Below are 20,104 nucleotides of genomic sequence, written 5' to 3' on the forward strand. Positions count from 1 at the left end.
CTATACAAATAAATCTGCTTAACCGTGGCTTCAGTGAGCCTTCAGTAGATGTTGCAGTTATGTTTGTAATCTATTATATATGTTATCTCTGCATTGCTTTTTATTTTCTTGTCCCTCTCTATTTTTCTGTCACAGGTTGACTTTTCTTTGGAGCACATCTCCCACTGAGATCATTAAAGTTTCATTTTACCCTGTCATACCCCTGAGTAAAGATAACATGAGGTTAAATGTTACGTATAAATCCCCGGAGTGACTGGGGGAGGAAATGAGAGACTCATCCTATATTGAAATATTGTGTAATACATGTAATGTGGTCTAGGTATCCTCTGGGATGTGGATGTTAAAACCACAAAGGCAGTCACTTATGTTATCAGTATCCACATATGTCTATCAGACAAAAGAGCTGAATGTTAAATAGAGGGAACAGTTCTATCGATTAACATCCTGCATTCGAGGCTTCAGGTAGCAAAATATCTCTCTGACCTTCAGCGAACCAGACTCTATCTGAACATCCTTATCTCAGCATCGGGCTGGTATAAAACCAACCGCAGAAAACCAATTTCCTACCCTCACACGTCTCTCCAAATTGACATTTTGTGTTAATACGGCATGGCATCTCAGTACTGCCACTTTTCAGAAATCCTTTTGAATGGTCCTCTCTATGTAGAAATGAAACACTGATAAGGGAAATTCAGGATGCAGGCAAAAACACCTTTGTGTGTCAACATACACAGACACATTTGCACATGTATGTGTTCCTATTTTAAAGGCCAACAGTCTGATCTTGCCTTCTATTATTAAACCAATAATTCTGATTGCTGTTAACAAACATGATGAAGAAAAATCAATTTTCACTATTGCGGGTATGTCATGTCACTGTGTGATTGTATACATTATGTTTATTTCAATGTTAACCCATAAAGACCCATACAGTCACCAACGGCCAAAAGCATGTATTGACCTAAACTATTTAATGTCCAATTTCAGTCATTTTGTTAAAAAAAAAAAAAAGTGGTATTTTCGTATGCGCAGAAAGGAATAGTCAAGAAAGTAGCACATACATAAAATTGACTCTTTGGTGTGCCAGTTGGCTTGAAGACAATTAAAGCTAAACTAAAGCTTTTCAGCCATTGGTGTTCATCATGGTCATGTACTCTGGTCCACAAAAATGACATATCTTTCAGATCACAAACAATTTCTGTTGTCTCGAAAGTTTAAATAAAAATGGTTCCGAAATCTTACAAGTAGATTTGACCTGTTGGCTGTTAGATGTAGAAATGCCCATATTTTTTAATCTGGATGTTTCTTGACTGTATTAACCATTAGGGAATTGAAGAACAGCTATGGGTAAATTTGACCTGTTGGCTGTTTCAGCGTTAGTTAAAAAATCAGGCACATTACAAAGTTCAGAATCATGTGGACAACATTCATCAGTTACTTCAGTTTGTGTTTGTATGTGGTTGAAAAGATGTGCTTAATCCAGTAAGAAACTTGCAAAATGAATCAGTTTACAGCACTTTTATAAAGATGTGAGTCGCTGAATCCGATGCTTGAAGATGTAACCTCAAAGGTTTCATAAAATAAGAACAAATATTGAAGACATATAATTAGGGCTGTCAAAATTAATGTGTTAATGCAGATTAATCCATCTTCATGATTAATCCGATTAAAAATTGTAATGCAATTAACCCATCTGCAGTGCAGAATGACTATGAATGTCTTTGGCAACACATGTGGGACAGTTTGTCCAAGTAGAGTTAGGTGTTGAGCATGTGCAAATGGGCAGTTGGTCTGGTAGTGACAGGCAGCAGAACCAACCCAAAAAGATGGAAGATGCTAAACAGTACGTTGGCCTCTGGATGGGAAATATGAGGACAAAACAACCAAGACATAACAGTCGACCGACATAAAGTATTATACACACTCTACAGGAAGGAGTTTTCTTTTCACCGAAGCACTTCCAGTTTAAAATACACATTAACATGAAGCATATGTTAGTCGGGGATTCTGCTAGCACTTCAGCTAACGCATTGCCAGCTTGCAACAAACACTTTAAGTATACATTTCCCTCTTTCTTGAGTCTGTTTGCCCATGCAAAATCCAATGCGATTAATATAGATTAAAAATAAATTATATTTAATTATGATTAATCAAAATTAATCCACAGCAACCCTGTGATTAATCTGATTAAAAATGATAATCATTTGACAGCACTATATATATAATATACATTTGAAGTTAAGATATTTGAAGTTTTCTGTAAATGTATGATTTTAATAGAATACAGTGCATTAAGAAAGTACAGGTATAAAATGTATTCAACCTGAAATATTCATTTGTAAATTATTTTGTTTGGGTTACTTTTAAAGAACGCCCAAGTCTGCAAATTTAGCAAAGCAGTTCCTCATTTCGTCTTGGTTAGTTTTCATCCTGCCCTAGTTTTGTCAGTAACTGCTAATATTTCTTGACAAAGACATGTTAATAATCCAATCACTGAACTAAGCTGGCCCACTTTAGTCCTCCAATGTAATGAGTGTCTGAAAGTGGAACCGCAATTAATAAGAAATGACTGTGATGACATTTTGTGTCATAAAACATTTTCATTTTAGTTTTGCAAAAACCACTATGAATAACCACAGTGAATCATTCTCTCCTGTAAAGTAAATTTGTTGAAATCCATTCTGTACATCTTTTTTTCAGTCACTGCTTGAGTTTTTGACTTAAAAACATGATATTTTACAAAGCAGCATCAACAGTGAATCAGGAAAATGTCATTAAAGCATTCGACATAACATATTGCAGAACAAAACAAGGAAACCTCCATAAGCATAATTAAAATAATAAATAGTGTATAATCTGAATATCACAAACTACAATGATTGATCATGTGACTGTGTCATTTGGTAAAACACAGAGCATTAAGTCTTTATATTCTATGTGTTTGGGAGGTCAGTTACTTCAGGATTACATCATTAGCAGCTATTGTTTCTGCCATATTCTGTATATATAATATATATAGCATGTAGACAGGAGGTCACACAGACTTTATATCACAAAAAGTCATTTAAAGAAAGTAAGAGAAGGAATAATTAAGTTTGTCATATTGAATAATAAAACAAAGAAGCAAATTACCGTACAGTATATACTATGCACTGACGGGTGAATCAGGAATTTGCTGCTTTCCATTCTGATATCATACACTGTATTTCCTAATTGTTTTGTACCTGGTATTACTGAAGGGTTTTAATGGTATGAATATGCTAATCCCAGAAAAACAGAAGTGCCAAGAAACCATTACCCATCACTCATTTACAGAATTCTTCCTAATGGATTATTACCCCACCCCCCAAAGGAGAGGCAAGGGGTACCGTTTTTGGTTCGGTTTGTTTCTTTGTTTGTTAATTTAGCAGCAAAACTATTAGTTCAATTCATACCAAACTGGGTTAATAGCTTGCCAGTGATCCAGAATAGATGTGATTAAATTCTGGGAAAGATTGGTCACAGTTCAAATTTTTAACGATTTTTTTTTTATATCTTCTCCTTTATTTATAATGAGCGAAATACATGCAAGGGGTGGGGTTTGTTGTGCCTGGCACCTCTTGTTTATGTATATATTTTCATCCCTGTCCTCTAATTTTCAGTCACACTTTTTAATTTGCAATCAGTTGGGCAGATACAATGCTGACTCACAGGATTTGGCATCAGTCATCCAAATGACATAACCTTAGCATCTTATTTTGTATTGCAAAAGAGTCTTTGAGGGCAAACTATCATGACTTGAAATAATAAATGTTTCATTGCATTTTATCCAACTCTGCAGGCAGTGCTCAGATGCATGATCAAACACCATTCATTTGATTGTCATGCAACAATTCCAAAGAAAGCTGCAGACATGTTTTCTGCAGAATTAGTCGGAGAATAAACTGTACAAACTGTGCTTGTGGAAAGGAATACATATCTGCATCCCATCCACTTTGTAGAAAGGTGGAGAATTTTCTAGAAAAAAAGTTTAGGTAGATTTTAGGCAGAAGTTTGGTATAATGATTTGGTGACTCATAGATAAGACTTTACACATGAAAAAGATGCCAACTTGTAAAGGGAAGAGTAGGAGGAAGCTCTGAGGAACTCCCAGGATGGGGGTCATCACAGAGAGCGCTTCTGTCACAGGTGAATCTCAATATGAATATTTTAAAAAGAAGCTCAAAGCAAACCTCTTTATTTGCCTGTCGAGCTTTACTTTTCTGTAGGTTGGCCGTCTGTTCCTCCTTCATACTGAGAGGATGTGTTGGAGGAGGTTCTGACACCTGGTAAAGATACTTTGTGTTGTTTTGAGATGTTTGACTGGCAGGACTGACTAAAAACAGACTCTGGAACACACCCAGGACTCTAATGATGGACCGAGTGTCTCAGCATATGTGGGAAAAGAAGTTACAAGAAGTTACAAATATAATCGTGTTGATGTTGTGATGGTCTCTGTCTCACCATGAGACGATCTGATCTACTGAAAAAAGCAGATTCTGAATGTCACAGTATTTACATGGCAGGAGGAAAGTGCTCAAGTACCTGCTGACACATTGAATGAAAATCTGTAAATGTCATTTCATCGTCACAAAACCAGTTACCAATGATTGCAGCTCCTTCTGGAAAACGAGCCCTGCACTTTAATGTGTTTGTAAAGACTCTTGGTTATCTTTGCACTTTATCTGTGCTAGTGTTTGAGAAAATTGTGTTAACCTGAACAGTGATGAGGGTGAACTGCAGAGAGAGTAGATGCTTTAATCCAACAAATCTCCCATTACCTTTGAATGATATTGGAAAAGAAAATAGATTTGCTGCAGAGACAGATTTTCTTTTTTTTTTTTTTTTGCTAAAAAGGATAAACACAAAAAAAAGATTTTTGTGCACTCCTTACTTTCAGATTTAAAGCTGCTGTCAAATCAAGTATTTTTCCGCAAAATCCCTTAACAACAATACACACACAAGACACAATAAGAAACTAAGTGAGGAGGCAGTGGATGCTTGTGTGAAGGCATTACTTTTATCCCCCCGCTGAGAAATATGGCCTCATATATCTAAGAAGGGTACTGGGAAAAAGAATTTGGTAACACTTTACTTGAAGGTCTAGTTTATAATGCATTAAGCGCACATTCATAAGACATTATAATGCATTTATAATGCATTATAAAAGTCATTACAACAGTTTACGATCATGTACAACAACTTATACCAAGGTTAATAAAGTATTATAAGCATAGGCATAATGTATTATAAATTCAGCTTTCATAATGTTTTGTACATCGATACCAAAGTGACAACAGTGTTTGTAGGAAGAATCTCAAGTCCTGGGTTATAGAACAAATTATCAATTGTATGATATAACACAAGTATGATGACATATGAGCAGTATCTGCTGGCTCTAAGTAAAAAGTGTAACTCAAAAATTATACATCAAAGTGTTCTTAATAACTCTTTATTTTGCAAAAACAAAACATTAAAAGAATAGAGACAGTAAATAGAAGTGTTACATGTTGCTTTATACATAAATAAAAAATAATGTGGCAGCTCTAAATCTTTGTTAATTCAAACACATAGTTTTTTTTTTGTTTTTTTTTAAATAAATATGAAATCCCTAAAATAGATGGGTATAGGGACCAGTAACAAAACCTGACAGAAGTTCTCCACCTAAAAAAATAAATTCCTTCACACTGCTTTGGTATGGATGTATAAAACATTATGAAAGCTGAATTTATAATACATTATGCCTACACTTATAATACTTTATTAACCTTGGTATAAGTTGTTGTACATGATCATAAACTGTTATAATGACTTTTATAATGCATTATAAATGCATTATAATGTCTTATGAATGTGCGCTTAATGCATTATAAACTAGACCTTCAAGTAAAGTGTTACCAATAATTTTCATGCAGTTTAACTTACTGAAAGGTGTAAAAAAGCTTTCAGCAACACCTGAATCCACCTGAGAAGTAGAAGAAGCATGAAGAGCAGCAGTTTGATTATCAGCAACAAACAAGGTCTAAATGCATGTGAAGAAACACATTTCTGAGTGGAACAAATGTAAATTTCATGTGTTGAGAATGTTTACTCAACTCACAAAACACTAAGCAACTATTGGCCAAAGAATTTCTGCAGTTTTTTAATGTTTTAATTAGATTTATCATCTGAAGAATAAATGAACAGGGCAGAAACATCAAATAGAACAGCTGGCTAATTCATTATTCTGCAATCGGAGGAGATGGAAGACAGTCAGCTGGACACTGGTCCGTAACAGTGTACCATCCCTGTCGACTTCATTAAACATACTGTACAGCTCCAGTTCATCTGTGCAGCTATCACATTGACTGCACACTGAGTTGAAGATTGCATTGAAGTGAAATCAAAGTACGTAGATTTGTTTTGTTCTGCAGCTGTCCTATAGAAAGCTTCAGGTGTGTACATCTGTTTTGCCAACAGTACTAGTGGAATACATGTTGAAAGGAGGCTGTACATCCTTGCAGTGCACTCTTTTTTCACTAGTGTAGATGTAATAGAAGTGGACAGGCCGGGGAAGGATCAGTGCACAATGGATGAGATGGCAGAGTGTGTAGCTGAGAGGAGATGGGCAAATGATGAACTGAAAGCCAAATTCATGACAATGTAAGCAATAAACCCTTCCACCATAACAATAAACAAACAACAAACACAAACAACTTGTCAGTCTTGGCTGAAAATAGGGTCACAGTGAAAATACCTCTGTATTGATCCTGGCAGGTGACCAACCTCATTAAAGTCACAGCATTGTCAGGGGGTGCGGCTTTATCCTTTCAGGAGGCCATTAGTGATTCAGTCATTTAGGTTGTTTTTTTTTTTTTTTTGTTTTGTTTTTTTGAAGAGTGTAACATTGTTATCCTTGACCAGATGTGCTGACTGCTCTGATACAGAGGACCTAGCTTCAGGGTTGAGATGACATTAGTAATACGATGTTCTGGATCCACTCAGAGACTCGACAGTGACTTGGATCGTCCATTGTGTCCTGGTCGTCAAGCCAGGACATCCTTATGAGTAAAGACAATGACAGAGAGTGTCTTCAAAAACAATGGTCAAATTAAAGGCGTCGTATGTAGGATTGTGGCCAAAACTGGTACTGCAACCACATTCAAAATACAGTAGAGCGTGGTCTCCCCTCCCCCTCCCTCCAGACTAGGGGTTGCCAGATCCAGCATGAGTGTCTACTACAAGGAGCTACCATGGCAAGCAACGAGTTCTACACCGCTACTTATACTGGGCCCAGTCTCTTCTCCCAGGACCGGGCCGCGATCTCTTCACCCGGGAGAAAACACTGCGGCTCGGCCTGGGAGAAAACATCAGTAAGATCCACTGAGAGCTGGGGGAGACCACGGGAGAGCTGGCGACAGTCTTCAAATTCTTCTCCGCTTTCAGTCGTCTCCATGTTTCAAAAGCATCTCCTATACATATCCTTTTTTTGTTTCTCACTTTGTCGTGACATATTCTGGAATAATAAGAGGCCTTTTAGGTTTAGTAACATCAGACATTTGTGATCAGAAATGTTTAAGCTACAGCTCAGTGGGAACTGGCAACCTGGATGCTGACTTCTGACTTGGTGGTTGGTAGATAGGTGATGGGTGGAGCATCAGACCAAAACACACAATGACAACATAAACATTATTTAGAGGCTGACACTTAGATTTTCAAATGCAAATATTCTGGCTGGACTATTACTGTCAGCGATATCAGTATTTGAAATGAACATGATTCCTTAATGTCTGGTGACAGTCAAGGCCATTTTACGATTACTTCGAACATAATTCTTACGTACAACACCTTTAACCCTTTCATGCATGAATTATGAGAGCCTTAATCAAGATTTTTTTCTGGAATGTTTTTATTCCTCTTTAGGCATGAAAAAACAAACAAACAAACAAAAAAAAAACACTGGAATTGATTTTTTTATGAATCTGTTTTTGATGGAATTATACAAATGTTCACTCAGCTGGACACCATGCGTTTAATTGTAGAAGCAAAGAAACATGCATTTACTGATATACTATGTGAAAACTATGAAATAAAAACATTTTTAATGCTGCTAATCTGATGTTTTCACACATTTTAACATACCTGCATGGAGATAATATGCACAAAAAAAAAAAAAAACAAAAAAAAAAAACAAGCAACTTTTGTTTAAAAAAACAAACAAACAAAACAAAACTGTTTATTTCACTCTAGTAACAATTAGCATTTTTTTTTTGTACACTCAAACATGTTACTGCAGATCAGGTTTATCTAGAACAGCAAAGTTACAGTAATGGTATGAATTGCAGCGTATGGGATAATGCACAAATCAGCAAATCCATAAATATACAAGAAAACACCTTTGATCAGCTGTCCACTGTAGTGACCACTATGCATGAAAGGGTTAAATTATGATAATAGACTTATGTTAGGAAGTCCAACTTTTTTTTGTATATGTGTATTAATCTCTGTTTTGTTTTGTTTTGTTTTTGTTGTTTTTTTTATCTTGAGATGTCAGATACTAAAATGACATGACTTGATTTGGATCCTTTATTGAACAGAAATCTGCAGATCTGAGGCTCCGAGACATCCATGCAGCATTTCCTGCAGGATAAATAAAAAGAAAACCACAATTACCATATGTTTTTGCTTTTTTTTTCCAGAACTTTAACAGATGCAGACTCATTCCTTTGCCAACTTAATGCTGAGCTAACACATGCCTGAACTAGATCATGGATGAGCAACATGATTGTCCAGAAGGCCACACTGACTTAGATAAACGAGGCAAAGGACAACTGATGTAAGACATGAAGCACAGTACGCTGAATCATGTGAAGTTATAGACATGACAAAGTACTTTACAACTGGTTCTTTGTTGGCTCAGAAGGACTGGCTCCATCTTTTATAAAATAAGAACTTCCTGTAGCAAAATGTTGACTTTTTACAGCTGAATCTGTCAATCTGCTGCACTCTGAGGTTACTATAAAAACATTAATTTCTCAAGATGATCCAATTCTTGGAAAAACCACTTCTTTGTAAATAAGAATAATACTCCTCTGGATATTTAAATGTGAGGAAAATTTTGATCTTATTTATTTATTTCCCACTATGACAAGTTTGTGGCATATTTAGCACTCATAGTTAAAAAAAAAAAAAAAAAAAAGTCTCTATGTTACATTCCTTGTGATTATCTTTGGGCAAATCAAACCACATATGGTCTTTAAAGTGATATACAATGAAAAATTCAAGTCCACTTTTCGCTTAAAACACGACAGTGAACTTCATCTTGCTTGAATCATTGGTCCTGAGTCTATGTTATCAAGTCCGATAATGTCACTGACCTGTCACGGGATGTGACGAGGAATAAACCTGAGGCTTGTTTCATGTAGACACAGCTGGAATTGACTCAAATATCAGTACAGAGACATTGCAGCCATTCAGGTTTAGATTCAACTTAATAATGCTCCTTTTCAGTGAATCTTGGGGATTGTTTTGTTTTCTTTTGAGGATAATGTGGGCTTTTTTGAGATGCTCCCTTTGTAATAGCTTGTGTCTATTCAGAGTAAAATATATTTTATTATTTTACTCATATACAGTGCTGTGCAAAAGTCTTAGGCTACCTTTAGCTTTGTTGTTTTTGCATGGTTTAAATGAGCATACACATTTATTTCTCATTCTCTTTTCTTCAGATACAGTGAGAAAATGCAGGAAATTTGCACACAGCCTTAAAAAACACAAAAAAATGTAACTAAATGAGTTCTGACCCATATAGACCCAGTGCTACTTTTGCGTTAGTTCCCAAATTAATGTTTCTCTCTATTTAACCTTTTATAAGTGATTTATCACCATTTATCATAATATCATCCTTTCCATTTTACGTTTTTTAAAGTGGACATCAGGAATTTTCCAGTATTTATTTTACTGATCATGTACTTTAATCATCATGCTGAGATTACATTTGAGGGTTAGTATACTAAAAACAGAGAAAACTTGAGAAAAAGGGATTTTTTCTGTCAAATGCATCATTAACTGAACATAATCCAAGTGTGTCCATCCACTGTCATTGATCCAACTCCATGGGTTTTACTGGTGAATCAAGGTAATAGAAGATGACAGTGTTTCCACGTTCACTACAGAACCTTTGAAGGTCCAAATGGGTCATATCTGATGACCATGACAGGATGACAAACTGCATTTTACACCAATTATTTACATGTATTGATAGGATTAGTGGATCAACAGATATTAACCTTTTCATGCATAGTGGTCACTACAGTGGACAGCTGATCAGAGGTGTTTTCTTGTATATTTATGGATTTTTTGATTTGTGCATCATCCCATACGCTGCAATTCATACCATTACTGTAACTTAGCTGTTCTAGATAAACCTGATCTGCAGTAACATGTTTGAGTGTAAAAAAAAAAAAAAAGCTAATTGTTACTAGACTGAAATGAACAGTTTTGTTTTGTTTGATTGTTTTTTTTGTTTGTTTGTTTTTTGCATATTATCTCCATGCAGGTATGTTAAAATGTGTGAAAACATCAGATTAGCAGCATTAAAAATGTTTTTATTTCATAGTTTTCACATAGTATATCAGTAAATGCATGTTTCTTTGCTTCTAAAACTAAACGCATGGTGTCCAGCTGAGTGAACATTTATATAATTCCATCAAAAACAGGTTCATAAAAAATCAATTGCAGTGTTTTTTTTGGGGTTTTTTTCATGCCTAAAGAGGAATAAAAACATTCCGGAAAAAAATCTTGATTAAGGCTCTCATAATTCATACATGAAAAGGTTAAACATTTTAGATCAGTAGATGTTTTTGGTCACTGGCGTATATTTGGGTCTTTATGGGTTAAAGACGAAAGTCAGTCTTTATCGTGAACTCTGACCCCATGACAAAAAGTAGCACAAACAGTTAAAAACATCTGACATGTGTAGAATGAAACCTGTTATAAAACATCAGGAAATGAATGCAATAAATCTCATATTGTCTGAATAAAAGGGTCAAAGACATGTTAAGTGCAAAGGGAGGAAACACTAAATATGACCAGTTTGGTTTAGAGAAGCTGTTTTTTTCCCTGAAACTTTTTTTTACTAGTGTGTACATACTTCACATATATCCAGATTGGAGAAATGTATTTGTGTGATCATGAGAACTTTACTAAATCAACAGACCAAATGTTGGTCTAGGACATTTGCACAGTAAAAATAATTGAGGTACATACAAAAGCTGATGACTTGGATGGAAGGTTATATCACAGAAATTAATTTTAGTTTTTTTTTTTATTTTTATTGTTACACGGCTGATCATGGGGTTTATGTTTTACATTTATTTATTTTACATCCTGAGAAGACAGATTATAAACAGTGGAACACAGAGTCAGTGCCAGATTTTCCTCTTAAGTAGTTGTTCGACATCCAACTAATGCACCGTCTTGTTTCAGTTTCCTTGAATTTCTAAGCTCCCCATAAATATCCATAATCATGACTTTGGCTGCTTAAGCCAAAAATCTGAGATTTGTTTTTAATTTATTACAAACTCATGGCTAGAGGCTACAGAAAAAGAGGCGGATTGGAATAAAAATTGGTTCATTAAATCAGAGCATCACTATGTCAGTATTCTGTCAAGTATTATCGTATATTATAGCGCACATGACTGGATTCACAGCAGTGGAATGAGATAACAAGCTCCCATTTCACCCCTCTCCTGCATCTGGTTGAAGGCTTTCTGAAAGGTTTGAAATGCTAATTTATACTCCAACAAAACCTCTTGTGATGCATTGGAGAGTTCTGACCCAGGACTTTGGGAAGCTCTCTAGTTGTTTGTTGTGGATGCAGCAATCCCACTGCAAAAATCCAAATCTTACCAAGTGTATTTTTCTCATTTCAAAATATCTCATCACACTTAAAATAAGATGTAATCACCTAAAGAATTCAAGATTTTTTTATTTTTTTTTTGCTTAATTCAAGCAAAAAATAATCTACCAATGGAACAAGTGAAAATTATCTTTCTAAGATTTCTCGAAATAAGATTTTAAAGATCTATTGTCTAAAAATAAGTTCTTATATCTCACTGAAATCTTACTCTTTAGGTGAATATGTCTTATTTTAAGTGTGATGAGATATTTTGACCAGAAATGTGAAAAATACACTTGGTAAGAATTTTGATTTTTGCAGTGCCCACAGTTTATAGTACTTTAGGAAACAGAATTTGAGTAGTGTGATAAATGTTCAAGCTGGAAAATTCCCACCCTCAGATCACATGTGTTGTCACATTCTAAGTTCTCAGCATTTCTGATCCATATTTTTACCTCTGATTTTTTTTTAAATTTTCAGTTTTGCCCAATCATTTCCTGTGCATTTCTTACATTCTCAATCATATCTCTAGTGGCATTGAGTCAAAATAATTCATCTTCTCTTTGCTACTCAACATTTCAGTCAATCCACCAATACCTGATCACCGCAGGGAGATTCAGATTCAGCTTCAGTTTCAACTATATCCTATCTGCTATTTTCATGTGAGCTCATGTTTTATGGTAATACTGCTCATTGCTGGAGTTTAACGGTACTTCTTACCAGTGTCTCCTTATTTAAATGAACTCATACAGAATAATTTGGAGACAACTGCTTAGAAGAGAAATGATTTATTTTGCATCACAGCTGCACAAAATGGAGGTTTCTTAAAGAATATTTTTCCTTTTTTTTTTTTCTTTTTTTTTTCCGAAATTAATATGGTAATGTATAAATGAATTATATCCTATCTATAATTGAATACTAGATAATACATTTTCATACTGGTAACCATAAGCTCCACTGCTTTAAGGAACATGTCAAATTAAATGTCAAATTCAAATCTTTAATCCTAGCCTACAAAATTCTCACTGTGTCTGCTCCTGTCTACTTAGGTGCACTAATAAAAGCTTATGTCGCCCCATGACCACTCCGCTCGTCTGGGGAACGTAGTCTGGTGGTCCCCAGACCTTGTACAAGACAATCCAGGCTCTTTTCATGGGTCGTTCCACATTGGTGGAACGCTCTACCAAGTGCTACAAGAACAGAGTCATCCCTGCCTATCTTCAAGAAGCTCCTGAAGACCCAGCTCTTCCGAGAGCACCTCCTGTCCTAGCACTTTCAAACATTCCATTTTAAATATTCTAATAAGGTTTTTCCCAGGATAACCACAGATTCTTTCACAATTATCTCTGGACCTGCTGCGGTGGTCCGGCCTCTTCCCTGCCCTCATCATCACCACTCACTTATCCTCAACCGCCTCCATGTGTCTCCCCCTACTCCCCCCTTCTCCCCCCTTCTCCCCCTCTCCCCCAGTCTCTATCTCTATCGCTCTCTCTTTTTCTCTTTCTTTACCCTCTCTCTTTAACCCCAACTGGTCAAGGCAGACGGCCATCCTCCAGGAGTCTGGGTCTGCTCGAGGTTTCTGCTGTTAAAGGGAAGTTTTTCCTCGCCACTGTCACCAGTCACAAGTGTTTGCTCCTGGAGGATTCTGTTGGGTTTCTGTAAATTGACTTAGAGTCTGGTTTTGACCAACTCTATATATAAAATGTCGAGAGATAACTTTTTTGTGATCTGGCGCTATATAAATAAAATTTGATTGATTGAGTGATTTAATTGGTTTTCCCCTGTAAGTCGCTTTGGAAAAAAGCGTCTGCCAAATACGTAAACATAAACATAAACATAAATTAACTGGGCCTTTGGTGTACTTTTTATGTCATCTGCTGTTAGGGTGTCTACAAAAAAAAAAAAAAAAAAAAAAAAAGATGTGGTGAAAGACATTTCCTCATATCTACATTCAAAGCTTGTTTGTGAAGATAGGACCACTGGCAGCAGAACACTGACTGGCACTGAGGTTTATTTTTGTTTTGTTTTGTTTTTTTTGGGTGTTACTACATAGAGCATTTCGTCTGCAGGGTTCAGTCAGAAGGGGTACAATATGGAGGGAAGACCAGTTTTCCAATGAGCAGATGTTGCTTTTATTTTGCTCTTTTATGACTGTAAACAGCATTACATGTCTGCCAAACAGTAACTTTCCGTAAAGCCTGTAAGATCCACATGATTAGCTAATGTTTCGACAAACGGTACTAATTGTTTCAGAAGTAATCCTTTGACTTGAAGAAAAATTCAAGCCATTTTTCTTCAAGTCAAAGGGCATCTGCACTGAAATACCTTATTCTAGTTTCACTCCATCATTTTTCATATAAGTTCAACACTTTTCAGATCCTATTTTTCTTTTGCTAAAACATCAGATCCTTTCCCTGAAGAAGACTGTTTAGTAATATGTCCAGTCTTGTTGCTGGGGAATCAAAATACCCAGAAGTCAGATGAAGGTTGTGAAAGACCTGTGAATTTGTACATCTACACATTACACAGGTAGTACACTGCAAAAATCTAAATCTTACCTAATGTATTTTCTCATTTCTAGTCAAAATATCTCATCACACTTAAAATAAGACATAATCACCTAAAGAGTAACTTGTAAGTGAGATATACGAATTTATGATTTAAGATTATGATTTAAGAATCTTACCAATATAATTTTTACTTGTTCCAATGGCAGATTTTCTTTTGCTTAAATTAAGCAAAAAAAAAAGAATTAAGCAAAGAAAATCTTGAATTAAGATTGAATTAAGACTTATATCTTACTGAAAAGTTACTCTTTAGGTGATTATGTCTTATTTGAAGTGTGATGATACAGGGGTTGGACAAAATAATGGAAACACCTTCTATGATGCCACAATGTTAGGTGTTTCCATTATTTTGTCCAACCCCTGTATATTTTGACTAGAAATGAGAAAAATACACTTGGTAAGATTTTGATTTTTGCAGTGTGCCGCTCTGAAACCTGACAATCACCCTCTTTTTCTTTTTCCATTTGGATTTTTGCAAAGCACAGTAAATGTATATTGCACATATGAAGTAAAACTGATCCAAATATGGTCTATTGTAAACTGTCCCTGGTGAAAATGCAGTACAATCCTTACAGCAACACACACAAGTTCACCTTAAGCCTGTAACATAATGACTATGTCTTGATGTAAACATGTTCTTATACATGCATTTTATATGTGACTGTAATAGAAGAATGTCCATTTAATAAGACGAACATGGAAAAAAAAAAAAAAGGAGGAGATGATTGATGATAGTATGCTGAGTTTCAGCTTGCAGTCTTTTTTTTCTCCTTCATGTTTTTGCTTTCACTGCTTATATGACAGGGTTGTTATCTTCTGCAGTCAGGCTCTGGCTCTCAGTAGAATTTGACTTAGCCTTGACAGAACCGCTGTCGTTTTCACCAGTGGTCATTCCTCTTTTGGGAGGAAAAGCAGCGCCAGTACATCTCAGAGGGTCTTTTATCATTGCATTATTGTCCATATCTGAATTTTCAGCACCTTTGCAGCAGCTTCTCAACCCTTTGCGGAATCGTATTGTGAAAAGCCCGTAGATGATGGGATCCAGGCAAGCGTTGAAAAGTCCAAAGATAAATAGGATATGGGTGAGGGAGTGAGAGACTTTTCCCTCCAGGTCATCGGGAAAGAACCAATACCATAAACCTAGGAGATAATATGGAGTCCAGCAAACTATGAAGCAGATCACTATGACGATGCTCATTTTTAAAGTTCTCATCCGTGCTTTGGGGATGTTGTTCTTTGAGCAGCGTAAATGTGGTTCATCAGAGGACACTAGAGAGAGGAAAGATTCAGACATTAATGGACATGTACTGTGCATGCACTGTATGCATACAAAAACTAAGTAAATGAAACAGGAGGGGCCGTTTTTGACATGTACAACCACAGATGTTCATATGTTCTGATCTGCTCATCTGCATTCTCATTAGCCACTGACCAGCAGACCGCGCTGCAAACTTACAGCTCTTTTTTTTCATGCGTTTGGAGATCTGGATGAAGATCCTGGTGTAGCAGATGATCATTATGACAAGCGGCAGCAAGAAGAGGCAGGAGAACGTGAACATGTTATAGGCGGTTTCTTGCCAGTGAGTAATGAAGCTCCCCCTGGTGGTGCACTGAGTAAAGTTTGCTGGATAGGTGATGGTCACATTGTGGAAAATAAACATCTGGGGAGTTAAAATTAACACAAAATAGCACGAGTTATTAAAATAATCAGTAATTATCATTTGGTATTATGTCCGTCAAACGTTTGCTTAAATGGGTGCGTGAGAATTCTGTTCCTTAAAGTCATTTCTGCTGCAATCACTGCTCTGTTTGGAGAACGGGACAAATTCTATCATTTCATTCCTGCTTTTAATTCACAACATGATAAACACTGTTACTGTACATACCGTACTGTTATATATCTTACTTATTAAAGTGAATCATCCCTACTGCCGGGATTTGTGAATCTCATACTCAATGATAGAGCCACTAATCCCTAACACTGAGACCTTCTGGGCCACCTAATTTATATGGGAGGTTTTCCTGCATCAAAGCTAGAGATAATGTGACAGTGCAGAGCTGTGTAAATAGAGGGCTTGATAATAATGTGGAAGAATGTATTGCATGTAAATGTAGAGCCAATTTCTTCTTGCATGTGCAGTTTTCAAACAGTTAATACCTTTTATGAAACTCCATGTGAGGTAATGTATGCAGATCCAGGCACAAAGACCTGTATCCTGTGATATTACCGAAGCAAAGAGAGGAGTTTTCATTCATTTTAGGTAACGCTTATTATAAAAAGTCAGATCATAACCCAAGTTCATGCAATACTTAATTGAGCTAAAAATGTCTGTTATCTCCTGTAGCAGCAGCATCGTTTGACCTTATTACCTGAGGGATTGAGAATAAGGTGCTCATAGTCCATGCCACCATCAGCATGATCCTGTTCCTTTTCCGTGCCATGCTGATGGCCAGAGGATTAAGGATAGCTGACTGTCTGTCCAGACTAATCACCACTGTAACAAAAGCACAGGAGTACATGGCTTGGAGCTTGAGGAACATCAGGACTCTGCAGGCAAGGTCTCCAGCCAGCCACTGGACTGTGATGTTCCACACAGCATCCACTGGCATCACGATGAAGGTAACCAAGAGATCAGCTGCCGTCAGGTTGATAATCAGCACTCGCACATGGGATTTACGCTTGTGGCTGTTGGCCGCCCACAGCACAGCCAAGTTGCAGAATGTGGATATACCACACAGGATGAAAGTAATGATCACTCTGACTTTAGCCGCCGTGGAAAAGGTGGGCAGCTGAAGCGCAGAGTCCTCTGATGACAGGTTGCAGTGTGACGCCAGCCAGTCACAGCTGGCATTGAGGTCATATCCTGGTCTCTGCTGATACATGGTGACTGCAGGTTCACCAGAGGAGGAGGTGTTCATTTTCTGACCCTCAACAAGGAGTCAGCATTCTCTTCAGCAACATGAAGGCTGGTCACAACAAAGGGAGGCAAAGCAAAATATAAACATGAGCAAGAAGTTGGTGCAAACATTCATCAACATGGATTTGCATACAGCTAAATATTAATCTCTGTGAGTTCTATAATGTCTGACAGAAGGAGCAGTCTGCTGAGTAGGGGTATATTTCTATGTGATGATCACTGGAGTAGAAAGATGCTATGATTGCCTCTAACTAACTGTAATCTATGTAAGACAATAAGCACCTAAAGCAACACCCAAGAACCTGTCAACTTCATTACATCCTTAAAAAAAAAATAACAACAGCCATTTATGCATAACATTGAAATATACAACATTTAACATTCGTGCGCGCATTTCTGGCACATCCAAACTTAACATTTAGCAGAAAATGACAGTAAATAACAGCTCAACCTAAGCATTAAATGAAAAATGTTTTATCTAGAAATAACACAGTGACACATATGTGCAAAAAAAAAAAAAAAAAAAAAAAAAAAAAAAGAGCCAAGACAAACTTACATATTCTTTTAGTCCTTATGATGCGACGCGTTTCTTGGATCAGACAATTAGAAGTAAAAAGCCTCCTCACAAAAATCCCAGAGACCACTGCGGTTCCATCTCCATCTCAGTGTTGATGAGAACCTGGAGAAGACTGAAGACTAAAGGCTGGAATCTTTGCGTGCGGTTGTTTTTTATCAGTTGGGGGGGGGTTGTTGCAGACGCGTTTTGGACTCCCTCCTCGGTGCGCGTCATTGCACGTGGGCGGGGCTTCGATCCCCGCAGCCCTGGAGCGTCAGTTCAATGAACCCCGAGCTCCGGCAAAGTTTCTAATTTTATCCCAAACACAGCAAATGTAATGAGACACTGCAGTCTCAGCGGTAATATTTTTTGCTCCACCTAAACCTTCTTTCACTCTTTTTGGACATAATTATTCTCCTTAGAAGACTAGTGTAACCTCCATCCGGACAAAATCGGTGCATTTCAGCAGTTTATAAGCTTTCACATTGAAAAATATAATATATGCAAATAAATCTTGCTGAATATTTATATATGGAAAGTGGAATTTGGGAAATATCTGGAAATCAATGGAGAAAATCAAAGTGGCCATTTATTTTACCATTGTATTTTATATTTTTGCACATAGAAAAGTATGGCAACATTTCTTCAAATATCCATATTGAGTATTGAGCCTATGTGCAATAAATAAATGAATGACAAAATAAGATATATGAATAAAATAATAACTAGCTATAAAATCTAACCCTTCCTCTTGGAAACCTCTTCAGCCTTTCACATGATATTGTGCTTTATGAAACTCCTGATGCAAAATTCATGCAGCTCTTTTCCACATTAAAGTGATGACTTAATTTATTGATTTAATGATTTCATTAACATAGAAGTACGAACTACATACAAAATGTACATGCAGAAAATAAAAAAATCACACAGCTCATCCCACTTTTTAATATTTCTTTGGAACTCTATTAGTCTTGATTCATTTGATCATTTCCATAAGCTTATGCAATGTCACAACTTTTATTTTCATCTGTAGTTGCATTAACTTTCATCCAAGATCTTGTATTGATCATGAGAATTGGATGGTTGTGTAACCCTTACTCCATCACATCCAAAAGAATCTCAATAGGTTCAGGTGGTTAATTCTCATGCGAAAATAATGTCTCATGCTCCTTGAACTACTCTTTCACAATCTGATCCTAATGAATCCTGACATTGTCATCTTGGAGTATACCTGTGTTATCAGCAAAGAACACAATTGATTGATGCTCATACGCAGTCATTCAGCTGACCTTTTTTTCAGACACATAACGTTGCTGCACCTAGACCCGACCACCTGAGGCAACCCCAGGTTTATATGGTACACACTAGGCATGATGGGCAATCACTTCATCCACCTCTCCTCTCACTCTGATGTGCCCTTGACTCTGGAACAGGATCGATCTGGACTCATCAGACCACATGACCTGTCTTAGTCACTCCACAGTCCAATCTTCACGCTCTTAAGCAAATTGACGTCCTTTTTACCAATGAGCCTCACTGGTAAGAGGTTTCTTTTAAGTCTTCACATCTGTCAAGTCCTAACCTAACAAACACACAAACTCATTATTCTTACAGTCAAAATGACTCAAATTCGCAGACATTGTGGACTATCAAAGAGCTCAAATAATGCACAAAGCTAAAATTAATCTGTTACCAACAAATATACAGAAATTATTCAATATTCATGAGGGGGGTTGTAATTTAAGGGGGAAAAAAAACTTTTAAAAAAATCACCTAATCTGCACGGCTAGGAGAGGTTTTTGTGTTTCAGTCAGCGGGGTGAGACTGTGGAACAGATTCAACATAGAGTTAAAGCAATGTCCGAGCATGAAACAATTTAAAAGGAGGTACGAAGGCACAATTTTTCAGAGGTACAGGGATGAGGGAGGTGTTGGGTATCACTGGGGGTCATAAGGATGTACAAGTATGTGGTATGTGTATGTATGTATATGTATATGTATATGTATGTACAGGTGTGTATGTGTATATATGTATGTGCATGTATGTATGTATGCACAGGGTGGGGAAGCAAAATTTACAATATTTTGAGGCAGGGATTGAAAGACAGTGTATGACCAATTAGTTTATTGAAAGTCATGAGAATTTATTTGCCACAAGAAAATTGACATAA

The 20,104-nt window shown here is 36.6% G+C and overlaps 1 protein-coding gene across 1 annotated transcript; it reads right to left on the bottom strand.

The window, feature by feature from the left end:
• Positions 1-14,885: 14,885 nt before the first annotated feature.
• Positions 14,886-18,138, bottom strand: LOC115417076 (gonadotropin-releasing hormone II receptor-like). The gene is made up of 4 exons (XM_030131049.1): positions 17,935-18,138; positions 16,831-17,427; positions 15,917-16,121; positions 14,886-15,729 (listed from the first exon to the last, which is right to left on the bottom strand). The coding sequence occupies exons 2-4, from the start codon at positions 17,377-17,379 to the stop codon at positions 15,254-15,256; spliced, it is 1,230 nt and encodes a 409-aa protein (XP_029986909.1). The 5' UTR covers positions 17,380-17,427; positions 17,935-18,138; the 3' UTR covers positions 14,886-15,253.
• Positions 18,139-20,104: the final 1,966 nt, after the last annotated feature.

This window comes from Sphaeramia orbicularis, chromosome 3 (genome assembly GCF_902148855.1).
Source record: "Sphaeramia orbicularis chromosome 3, fSphaOr1.1, whole genome shotgun sequence".
In the NCBI taxonomy this organism is placed as follows: domain Eukaryota; kingdom Metazoa; phylum Chordata; class Actinopteri; order Kurtiformes; family Apogonidae; genus Sphaeramia; species Sphaeramia orbicularis.